This window comes from Panthera pardus, unplaced genomic scaffold (genome assembly GCF_024362965.1).
Source record: "Panthera pardus isolate Hobbes unplaced genomic scaffold, ASM2436296v1 HiC_scaffold_15, whole genome shotgun sequence".
In the NCBI taxonomy this organism is placed as follows: domain Eukaryota; kingdom Metazoa; phylum Chordata; class Mammalia; order Carnivora; family Felidae; genus Panthera; species Panthera pardus.
This window is the reverse complement of record NW_026526710.1, coordinates 38,338,986-38,351,601: the sequence shown is the minus strand read 5'-3', so window position 1 is coordinate 38,351,601 and position 12,616 is coordinate 38,338,986. Positions and strand designations below refer to the sequence as shown.

The 12,616-nt window shown below is 39.8% G+C and overlaps 1 protein-coding gene across 1 annotated transcript in view; it reads left to right on the top strand.

Annotated features, from left to right (window-relative positions):
- Window positions 1-534: 534 nt before the first annotated feature.
- The window catches only part of USP14 (ubiquitin specific peptidase 14), a 49,946-nt gene continuing 37,864 nt past the window's right edge, over window positions 535-12,616 (top strand). The window contains exons 1-3 of the mRNA XM_019418338.2: window positions 535-796; window positions 6,094-6,239; window positions 9,590-9,622. Coding sequence (XP_019273883.1) covers window positions 781-796; window positions 6,094-6,239; window positions 9,590-9,622 — 195 coding nt within the window. The 5' untranslated portion in view covers window positions 535-780. The remainder of the gene's footprint in view (window positions 797-6,093; window positions 6,240-9,589; window positions 9,623-12,616) is intronic.

Here is a 12,616-nt window from a genome sequence, read left to right as displayed (position 1 = left end):
ATAAGTGGAGGGCTACAGGTAACTCCCGACTATCTTAGGGCATTTTTTCTATCTTACTGGATCCAACCTAGGGTCTGAAACGGTTGTTAAAAACAACAGTAATACGTTACAATCAAGGCTGACCTATCTCCGCAGTATGCAAAGCTTTTTGACACGCATTTGTCACAAAATCCAGAGAGGGAGAGTTGGATATTTTTATTAATAAGCAGACAGACTCAGGTGAGGGGCGGAGCGAGGCCTCTCTCAGCTCTTCTCCCGCCTATATTAACAAGAAAAAAAAATGCCCGTCTCAAGCCGAACCACTCTTTAAAAAAAAGGGAGAAAGACTTTTTAAAAAAGACAGCCGCCAGAAAACCAACTCCGCACTTCGGCGGGGACCAGGCAGGGCGAGGCCTGGCCCACTTTGAGGTGGGCGCTGGGCAGCGGCGTGCATTGCGCAGGCGTGCACCTGTACGGGTGCAGGGGCCACAGGCTCGCATTTGTCCGCCCCCGCCTCGCGCGCCCCCGCCTCTCCTGGCTTTCCATCCAGTAGGCCCCGCCTCGCCGGCTCTGCGCTGGGTCTTCTCCTGCAGTTGCCCTGTGGCTCCGTGGGCGGGTAAACTGCGTGTTGCTGCGTCATCGTCAGTGGCCGGTTTGAATGAGACTCTCGTCGCACCCGTGCTGCCGCCACTACCGCGCCTCCGCCTTGGCCGCCGCCACAGCTTCATCGCGTCCCTTTCCCTTCGACGCCCTTGCCAGGCCCAGCCTTCCTGCGCCGCCGCCGCCGCCCTTTGTGCCGCCATGCCGCTTTATTCAGGTGAGCTCTCCGCTCGCCCTGCGGTTCCGTTCTGTGCTAGGCCTCTGAGTAGGCCTGGCCTTCAGGCCGGGCACCCGGCTGAGAACGGGACGGGGGAGGGGATCGGGAAGGCGTGCGTCGGGGTGACTGCGGCGTGGCGATGACCCTGGCCCCTTTCTCTCTGCCCGCTATTTCTGAGCTCTGCAGCTTGAGGGACTGCTGCCCCTCCTGGCCCTGGGTGGGTGGGGGAGTGGAGATGGGGAGCGCAAGTCAGCCACTTGGAGTGGTGACTCTGCAGAATAGTTTCTGTCGCTGTCCTAGTGAACCGGGAGAGGTGAGGGTGTGTCCTGAGGCACCCGGGAGCAGGCTAGAGGTGTAGCGGGGCTTTTCTTGGGCTCATTAGTGGTAGCTGTGGAAGGGAGGGGTAAGGGTGGGATGGAAGGACCGGAGATGGAAGGTTAGCTTTCATCGTGCTTGGGGTTTCTGTCAGTAGCTTCCCATAGCTTACCCTTTGCAGCCTTTGGCTCAGGCATCCTTTTTATACCAATTTCAGTTTTATCCTGAGGCATACTGCGAACTTTTTGCTTTGCTTTCATTTCATCAGACGTTACATTGGGCTTCTGTGTCTGAAGCATAGCGTTAGCATTGAGACTTAGATGAATACAGATATCCACAGGCGTAATTTCCTTTTAAATGGCGTTTGACAGTTTTTGTTTTATTTTATTTTGCTCCAAGGTATTGGCCAGGGATCACATTTTCACTTAGTTAATGGCCCTTGCTGTTTCTTAGTCTTATTCAAAATGGCACCTGAAATGTATGTAGTGGCTTCGGTTAGCTATGGATGTGTGATTCATTGGCCATTCCTGACTTTATCATGATTCCTTTATTGAAGATTCAGCATTTTCAAAGAATGGTATGAAACAAAGGAATAATGTTTAATCTCGAGGTTGATTCTTGATGTTCTAGAATCTTGAATGCTTTAATGATTTCTCTATGTCTTTCTAAAGCCATGATTAACAGTAGAATGGTACTTGAAATATTCTATTTATGCAATGGAGAACTGAGGGGTTATCAATTAAGTAATGGCAATAAATACCAGTGTATGCTAATATGTAAACACACTACCAACATCTCTCTGTTCCCCTCAAAAATACTTAATATTTACCAAACTTTCTATCTTAAACATTAAGTTCTATCTTAAATATTTAATCATATCTTTTCCTTATTTCCAAAATGAGAGAATTGGGGTAGATTTCTAAGGTTTCTTCCTTTGACTTCTCCATTTTGAGATTCTGTATATCAGGTTCTGCAAAAACCTCTATATTAAAATGAGAACGTTTTAAGTACCATTTCATAAGTTTTAGTAAAAAATTAAATATCCAGATTGGTATATGGGTAAGGATAAGTGCCATAAAAATTAATATGTATACCTGGCACAAAGCTAGTGTTTTTATAACGTTGCTTTGTTTCAATCTTCAACATAATCCTGTGATACTGGTAGGATTCTCTTTGATGGGTGAGCAAAAAATTAAAGTAACTTGTTCATGGTGACACAGCTAAGTCAATTTCAGATGGGTTCTTCATTATTTCTTAAATTTTTTTTTTAATATTTATTTTTGAGAGAGAGAGAGAGAGAGAGAGACACACACACACACACACACACACACACACACACACACACACACACACACACACGGCATGAGCGGGGGAGGGGCAGAGAGTGAGGGAGACACAGAATCTGAAGAAGGCTGCAGGCTCTGAGCTGTCAGCACAGAGCCAGACATGGGGCTTGAGCTCACAAACCGTGAGATCATGACCTGAGCCAAGTCGCACGCTCAACCAACTGAGCCACCCAGGTGCCCCTCTTCTTCATTATTTCTAACACTGTTTTGGTTTTGTCCTGTTTTTTTCTTGTGCTATTGTTCTATGTTCCTTGCTTATTTCAAGATTACAGTTGTGCCCTCTTCAAACCCATTTCCCCACCTGCTGCTAGAGTGATAACAATGTTCAAAATAGACTGAAGTGGCCTTTAAAAAAAACCTTTCAGGAATTTTACATTTCTATAACATAAAGCCCAACGCCTGTATGTTTTAGCATGACTTATTTATCTTTCTTGACTTGATCCTTGGCCAGTTTCCAGTTCCAGCTTCTTACCCCTCTGGGAATTACTTAAATCTCAGAACACATAATGCAGTTTTATGCTTTTGATGTTTTTCTTATCTTTTCCAGGAATGCTTATATATCCAAAGTGTCTGGATAACATCTAATTTTTTCTTTGAGACTCAACTCAAAGTTGATAGCCAAACGCACCCCTATAACTATTAGTTAAACATCTGACTCTTGATTTCAGCTCAGGTCATGATCTCATGGCTTATGAGATCAAGTCCCTCATTGGGCTCTGTGCAGCTGGCGTGGAGGCTGCTTGGGATTCTCGCCCTCTCTGTCTGCCCCTCCCCGGCTTGAGTGTGTGCTGTCTCTCAAAAATAAATAAATAAACATGTTAAAAAAAAAAAGTTGTGGGCACCTGGGTGGCTCAGTCAGTTGAGCATCGGACTTCAGCTCAGGTCATGATCTCGCACTCTGTGAGTTTGAGTCCCGTGTAGGGCTCTGTGCTGACAGCTCAGAGCCTGGAGCCTGCTTTGGAGTCTGTGTCTCCCTCTCTCTCTGCCCTTCCCCTGCTCATGCTCTGTCTCTCCCTGTCTCAAAAATAAACATTAAAAAAAAAAAATTAAAAAAAAAAGTTGATAGTTGTAACTAAAAGTTATCACTTTTTCCAGGAAATTGTTCTTCACTCATGAAGCTTTCCTTTGTGATCTTGGAGCATTTATAATATTTATATGGTATTGTTAATTATTTTAACTTTTTCTCCTCCAGTCTCTCTTCTTACTAGATTCAAGGTTCATAGAGTCTCCCCAATACTTGTTACTGGGCTTATTGAATGAATGCTAAACACATTAATTGAATTGGTGAAAGAATTGGGATTTATAGTAAGGATTAGTTGTTCATATTTTGGTCTTACAGGAAAACAGACAACTATTGTGAGATTTTCATTTGAATAGGTGTGAAGTTTTCAGTGGAAACCAACTATTACTTCTTCTTATGTATTTTAATTTTTTTAATGTTTATTAATTTTTGACAGAGACAGAGCGTGAGTGGGGGAGGGGTAGAGAGAAAGAGGGAGACACAGAATCCGAAGCAGGCTCCAGGCTCTGAGCTGCCAGCACAGAGCCCGATGTGGGGCTCAAACTCTGGGACCGTGAGATCATGACCCAAGCCAAAGTCAGACGCCTAACCGACTGAGCCACCCAGGCGCCCCTCTTCTTATGTATTTTAAAAGTTAGCTCTTTTTTGAGGCAGATTGAAATTTTTTTATCATATGATAAATATATGTAACATAAAATACTATTTTAAAAAATGTTTATTAAACATTTTTTTTTTTACCATTTTAATTTATTTTTGAGAGCTAGAGACAGAATGTGAGTGGGGTAGGGGCAGAGAGAGAGGGAGACCACAGAATCCGAAGCAGGCTCCAGGCTCTGAGCTGTGAGCACAGAGCCCGATGTGGTGCCAGAACCCACAAACCATGAGATCATGACCTGAGCTGAAGTCAGACGCCCTACTGACTGAGCCACCCAGGCACCCCTAAAAAATATTTATTTTTGGGAGAGAAGAGTGTGTGCACATGCACAACGTTGGGGGGAGAGGTGGGGACAGAGGATCCAAAGCAGGCTCTGCACTGACAGTATAGAGCCTGATGCAGGGCTTGAACTCACAAACCATGAGATCTTGACCTGAGCCCAAGTCGGACACTTAAGCGACTGAGCCACCCAGGTGCCCCTATTTTAACCATTTTTAAGTGTACCTTTTTTTTTTGTCATTAAGTACATTCATGTTGTTGTGTGACTATCATCACCGTCTACCTTCAGAACTTTTTCATGTTCCTAGACTGAAACTCTGTACCTTTTAAAAATAACTCTGCATTTCCCCTCACCCACAACTCCTGGCAGCCTCCATTCTACTTTCTGTCTCTATGAATTTGACTACTGTAGGTACCTTACATAAGGGAAATCATAGTATTTGTCCTTTTGTATCTGGCTTATTTTGCTTAGTGTATCATCCATGTTGTATAGCAGGTGTAAGAATTTGATTACTTTTAATTTTTTTTATCTTAGAGTACGTGCATAGACAAGGTGGGGAGAGGGGTAGAGGGACAGAGAAAAAAGAATCATAGGTAGGCTCCACGCTCAGCATGGAGCCTGACCTGGGGCTCAGTCCTATGACCCTGGGATATGACTTGAGCCTAAATCAAGGGTCACATGCTCAACTGACTGAGTCACCTAGGCACCCCTGAATTTCATTACTTTTTAAAGCTGAATACTGTCCATTGTATGTCTGTACCGTATTTTGTTCATCTGTTGATGGACACTTGGATTGCTCACATCTTTTAGGTTATTCAGAATAATGTGCTGTAAACACTGGGTGTACAAATATTCATTTGAGTCCTTGCTTCACACTTTTGGGTATATATTTAGAAATGGAATTGCTGGATCACATGGTAAGTTTAATTTTTTAAAGACCCTCCATACCTTTTCCACAGTGGCTGTACTGTATTTTATATTCCCATCAGGAATATAAAGGGTTCCAGTTTATTTACATCCTCAGCAGCACTTGGTATTTTCTTTCTCTTCTTCTTTTTTAATAGCCATCCAAATGATTAAAGTAGGATTTTTTAATAATTGTATCTTTGGATTTTTCTTAATATTTGACCACTTCTGGCTTAGGAACCACACCTTTCAATTCTCCCATGGAGCTTTTCTTATAATCCAGAATCTGTATTCCTTGACCTGTTTTAAATATGCTTTATTTTTACAAGCATTTTTTTCTTCTCTCAAATTATCTTTCTAAACTTTATTTTTCTATTCCAGTTGTATGTACTAATTTTAATAGTTGCTTAGTTAAACATATTTTGAAGTCCTTGAACCTCATTGTGGGAAGTATTTCAGTGTGATCATATTTTGCTGAGATTATTAGGGTAGGATTCAGAAGACTTGAATATTTACTATTTTGTGATGTTAGTGAATCAGTCATGTTCAGACCCCATTTCTGTGTCAAGTAAGAAGTTGGGTTAGATTCATTTAAATTTTATTCAGGACCTACTGCATTCACATCATTCCTGATAAGGTAGGCATTGTGAGCATATTAAGAGGAATGACAGGCTAGTTCTTGAAAGCCAAACTAATAGGTTCCCTGGGGATCTTCTAAATCTAAAGTCCTGTTATTTTATAAATTAAAAAAGTAAATTATGGTTTTATTTCCAGTTACTGTGAAATGGGGAAAGGAGAAGTTTGAAGGTGTAGAATTGAACACTGATGAACCTCCAATGGTGTTCAAGGCTCAGCTTTTTGCACTGACTGGAGTCCAGCCGGCCAGACAGAAAGTTATGGTGAAAGGAGGAACGTTGAAGGTAAAGTCCAAATTTTCATTATATGATATTATATAATGACTGCAAAGACCAGAAAATGCAGCAGTTGAGGTATTTTATTTGGTGAGAGTATATAGTCTATGAGATTAAAGTGGTTTTATTCATGTTAGTGTAGGAAAGAACATTAAAGCATCATCAAAATTTTTATTTTAAAATGCATTGTATCAGTGAATACTCCTGGGGGGTCAGAGGAGTGTGGAACTTTCCATGTATCTCTGTTTGGATTTTTTTCCTGTGAGGGTGTGTTAAAAGTATTTTGTTTAGACAAATACAAAAATCTGTGTATATATCCTTAGTAATTTCCTGTTATAGGAGTGGAGAAAATTTTATCTCTGTTAGAAATATGGAAGTTGCTTAAAAGGAAAAGACCACAGAAAGTATTTTTGTACATACATTCAAATGTTGTAAATCAAAGTATTACAACATCTTCACCAAAGCCCCAGTTCTGGAATACTGGAAAACTGTTAATTTTTTATTTTGGCCTGTTTTGCATTCTACTCATTAAAAAGGAGCTCCTATCACTTAAGAGTAATTACTATCTAACACCTACTTGGTGACAAAAAATTTTGCTTAAAAAGAGCAGGGAACATAATTTTCCCTTGGAATGATCACATTGACTACAATTATGAGTTTAAGCTTACTGGCATCATTGGTGATGGGCCACAAAAAGATGCAAGTATTATTGTTTGTAATACTATGTAAGTATAGTTTTAAAAAGGTACTATCCTCAAGAGTTAGGTATGAAATACTGAAGAGCTGTAGGTAACTATAGAGATAGGGCTTGGTTGCCCCTGTAAGCTGGGCAGTAAGAGATGTTGGTGAAGAAAACATTGTTTTCCCTCCAAGTTACAGTATGAGCTTTTGGTCATTAGGGAGGTTGGTAACCTAATTTGTGATGAGCTGTATACTGGTGGTGTACTGTGGAGAATTACAGAAAAATGGTAATTAAATGAAACTGACTACTGATAGTTATCACTTACTGAATACTTATTCTGTTCCAGGCTTTTCTTTTATTTAATTCTCACCTATATGTATTTTAAAAATGAGAATAAATGTGTTTTATAATTTCATAAATGAGAAAACTTAGCATCAGAGAGATTATTATTATTTTAAGTGTTTATTTTTGAGAGGGAAGGAGGAAGGAGCAGAAAGAGAGGGAGACAGAGGATCCAGAAGTGGGCTCTGCACTCATAGTAGAGAGCCTGATGCGGGACTCGAACTCAAACTGTGAGATCATGACCTGAGCTCATGTCCATCTTTAAAATTTTTTTTTTTTTAATGTTTGTTTATTTTTGAGACAGAGAGAGACAGAGCATGAACGGGGGAGGGTCAGAGAGAGAGAGAGACACAGAATCTGAAGCAGGCTCCAGGCTCTGAGCTGTCAGCACAGAGCCCGACGCGGGGCTCGAACTCACGGACCGTGAGACATTGACCTGAGCCGAAGTCGGCCGCTCAACCGACTGAGCCACCCAGGCGCCCCTCATGTCCATCTTTAATAAGCTGAGCCTCCCAGGCACCCCAGTGTCGGAGAGATTTAAGTAATATATAGTAAGGCACCAGAAGATTTACAAGTCAGGCAGATCTGGGTTCATTTTCCAATTTTGTGTGAGCTCAGATAACTAAGTGATCTGAGGGAGCATATATAGTTAACATTCCTTATGATTTGTAGTAATAACCCTTAAACTGAGAAGGGCATTTAGGAAGTTACTGTTGGGCTTTAAAGCAGGGTGTCCAGAGAGCTAATTAGTGGCACCATCAAAGGGAAGCATATTGAGTGCCTGGCATCTTCAGTAAAAGGGAAGGAGTAACATATGTGGAGTTTAAGAAACAAAGTAGATGAACATAGGTGAAGGGAAGAAAAAATAAAATAATAAAAACAGAGGGAGGCAAACCATAAGAGATTCTTCACTTTAGAGAACAAACTGAGGGTTGTAGGAGGGGAGGTTCGTGGGAGGGTTGGGCTAAATGGGTAATGGGCATTAAGGAGGTGCTTGTGGTGAGCACTGGGTGTTGTATATAAATGATGAATCACTAAATTTACTCCTGAAACCAATACTACACTTTATGTTAACTAACTTGAGTTTAAATAAGTCTTGGAAGAAAAAAAAAAAAAGGAAAAGTACTGAGGTTAGGCAAAATACCTGTGGGCCAATCATGGCATGAAAAAAAATATCTGGTTTTAATTGAATATATTGAGGTAAAAGTATTTAATTGCTTCATAGATGTGAAATTTAGGATTTGAAAAACATTTGTAGACACAGCAGATATTATTAAGGGTTAGTTTGCCTCTGGTAATCCTGGTATAATTTTTTCTTAATGTTTATTTATTTTTGGGAGAGAGAGTGTGAGTGGGGGAGGTGCTGAGAGGGAGAGGGACAGAGGATCTGAAGTGGGCTCTGCACTGACAACAGAGAGCCTGATGTGGGGCTCAAACTCATGACTTGAGCCAAAGTTGAAGTTAGACACTTAACCAACTGAGCTACCCAGGCACCCCCCTGGTATAATTTTTAATAGCACTTTGATTCCTAAGAATCTCCTACTTTTGGTAATAAATTATATAATTGTTCTAATTATGTAGATCTTATTTTATAAATTACTCTTCATTCCTGTCTTGTAAGCTAGTTATTAGCTTTGCTAGTTGTATACATGCAACAAACATGCAAAAAAATTAGTATCTGTCATCAAATGTTTTTTAGTCTTTTTGGAACTGTTAGGTTTATTGTCTTTTAGATTGTGGCTTTTGTAGTTTAAGCAATTGTTAGACTTACTGGCTTTAAGACTGTGCATGTGTGCCCTTGTGTGTGAGAGTGGAGGAGGGGCAGAGAGAGAGGGAGACTGAGAATCCCAAGCAGGCTCCCACTGTCAGTGCAGAGCCCGAAGTCGGGCCCCCATCCCAGGAACTGTGAGACCATGACTTGAACTGAAATCAAGAGTTGGGATGCTCAACCCTGCCAGCCAGGTGCCACCCCCCCACCCCCAAGTATTTTTGATTATAGTAATTTTAAGTAAAATGTACATAAAGAAAAAACTGTTTTGGAGTAGCTTTTTTTGTTGTTTTTTAAAGTTTATTTCTTTTGAGAGAGAGTGGGGGAGGGGCAGAGAGAGAAGAGAGAGAGAATCCCAAGTAGGTTCCACACTGTCAGTGCAGAGCCCAACATGGGGCTTTGAATCCATCAACTGTGAGATCATGACCTGAGCTGAAGTCAAGAGTCAGACACTTAACTGACTGAGCCACCCAGGTGCCCCTGGATACCTTTAAAATTAGTTGATTATTAGAATATGTTCAATTTATACAGCCATGGTTAAATGTTTTTTATTTGTCTTTAAAACAGGATGATGATTGGGGAAACATCAAAATAAAAAATGTAAGTATTATCATAACACTTATTATAATGCAATTTCTTAATTATTATACCAAAATACATTCTAAATGCCTTTTTCCATATATATGTATATATATGTTCCAGCACTATCTGTTGAAAATACTTGCCTTTTCCCGTTGACTCATCTTGGAGTCTTTCTTGAAAATCACTTGGAATTGTATTTTTGGACTCCTGTGTCATTGATACATTTGATTACAACTTAGTTACTAAAATTTGTAAGTCTTGAAATGAGATTAAGTTCTCCAACCTCTGCCAGAATATTTTAGCTTCTTTGCATTTTCTTCTAATTTTAGAATAAGTCTGTTAATTTTTACAAATGGACTCCTGGAATTTTGAGATTGTATTGGTTCTGTAGTTCATTTTGGGGAGAATGGGCATCTTCCTATTGAGTATTAAAATGCTTAACTATGATGTACTCTATTTAGGCCTTTATATTCTCTTAGCAGAATTGTGTAGCTTCTCTGTGTAGATAGAGATCTTCATGGTTTTTGTTAGATTCTTGGAATGTAGTGTTTCTTGGCTGTTGAAAATGATATTTTAAAAAAATTTTGTTTTCTAGTTCATGGGTAGATCGGTTTATTTTTATCCTGACCTTACTAAATTCACTTAATACTTTGAGTAGTTACTTTCTAGATCCCCTTGGGGCTTTTTATGTACATGTGCATGTTTTCTGCAAATAGAGTTATTTTTACTTCTTCCTTTCCAGTCTTTAAGATTTGTTTCTTTTTATTGCCATACTTCCCTGGGCTAGGACTTCTAACACATTGTTGAATAGAAAGTGATGAAAATGGGCATCTTTGTTTTATTCTAGCTCACTCATTTCATGAAGACCTTTTAAATTATGAATGGCTGTTGAATTTTGTTAAGTGCTTTTTGTGGTTATTAAAAAGGTCATATGATTTTCCTACTTTACTCTGATAATCTGGTTAGTCTTCTTGATTTTTAATTGTTAAACCTGGCATTCCTGGGATGTGTGGCTTTCATACTTTTTGGTGTTTGTGACCCCATTTATACTCTAATATTATTTCTAAACCCCAAAGAGTTTTGTATATGTGAGTTATATCTATTGATATATTAGAAATTAAAACTGAAATTAAACTATTTAGAAATAACAATAACAGACGCATTACATGTTAATTTTTTTTTGTAAATGTTTTCCAAAAAATACATGAAATGACTGGCAGCGTTCTATGTTTTTGCAAATCTCTTTAAAAGCTAGCTTGGGGCGCCTGGGTGGCTCAGTCGGTTAAGCGGCCGACTTCGGCTCAGGTCATGATCTCACAGTCCGTGAGTTCGAGCCCTGCGTCGGGCTCTGTGCTGACAGCTCAGAGCCTGGAGCCTGTTTCAGATTCTGTGTCTCCCTCTCTCTGACCCTCCCCTGTTCATGCTCTGTCTCTCCCTGTCTCAAAAATAAATAAAATGTTAAAAAAAAAAAACTTAAAAAAAAGCTAGCTTAATTAGAAGATAATTGAACTCTCATATTTGTTTCTTCATTCAGTATGTTGTGATATGTTGTTTTGGTTGAAGTATTTATAAGAAATCTGGCCTCACATAGTCAAATAGTGGGAAAAGGGAGTGGTCTTTTAAGATAAAATCGTGAACATTCTTCTTTCCTAGTACACCAGAACTTAACATGTGATAGTTTATAATTGGTTAGTTTGTGGTAGAAACCACATCAGTGACCTTTCCAACATAAACATCTATTTGTCTGTTTTGCACTTACAGTGGATCTTAATTCTTGTGCATGATTTTGTAACATCATGTATTGGTCATTTGGAAAAGACTCGTTTCCTAAGTTTTTTAGATCTTACATATGTTAATGTATTTTAATATACAATACCAAAAAATGGCTTTCATTAATATCACCACCAACCTCAACAGTACATAGAGCTGCCAAGTACCTAGTGACAGATGTAACATTCTAATTTTCACGCAAAAGCTCTAATTTTGTCATCAACTATAGTCCGTTTTTCCTAAGGCATCAAGCTCACTTCATTTATTTTTGAGAAAATGTTGGCTAAATAGTCAAGTATAAAAACCCATAATTTGTAGTTGTTGTAAGTAAAAATGGTATTTCATTACAAAAGCAACTACTCCAGGGGTGCCTGGGTGGCTCAGTCGGTTAACCATCCAACTTTGGCTCAGGTTATGATCTCACGGTTCATGAGTTCCAGCCCTGCATCGGGCTATGTGCTGACAGCTCAGAGTCTAGAGCCTGCTTTGGAATCTGTGTCTCCTTCCCTCTCTGCCCCTCCTTCCCTCCTCTCTGTCTCTCTCTCTCTCTCTCAAAAATAAACATTAAAAAAAATTAAAAAGAAAGCAACGAACTAGTTGCTAGAACTAGTTTGCAACTCAGACATTTATGAAAGCTTATCCTGAAGAAAATAATCATACTTTGGTATGCAGATATGTTGTTCTCATTGATTTTTTTTTTTTTTTTTTTAAAACAGATTTTTTTTTTTTTTAATTTTTTTTTCAACGTTTTTTATTTATTTTTGGGACAGAGAGAGACAGAGCATGAACGGGGGAGGGGCAGAGAGAGAGGGAGACACAGAATCGGAAACAGGCTCCAGGCTCTGAGCCATCAGCCCAGAGCCCGATGCGGGGCTCGAACTCACAGACCGCGAGATCGTGACCTGGCTGAAGTCGGACGCTTAACCGACTGCGCCACCCAGGTGCCCCAGATTTTGTTTTTTAGAACAGTTTTAGGTTCATAGCAAAAACTAAGTGGAAGATACAGAGCTTTCCCACATATCCTCCTCCCTACACATGCAGAGCCTTCTCCATTACCAACATCCCCTACACATAATTTGGCACATTTGTTGTAATTGATCAACATGCATTGACACATCATTGGTACCCAAATCCATGGTTTACATTAGGTTTCATTCTTGGTGTTGCATATCCTGTGAGTTTGGACAAATGTATAATGACATGTATTCGCTAATATGGTATCATTACAGAATAGTTTTACTG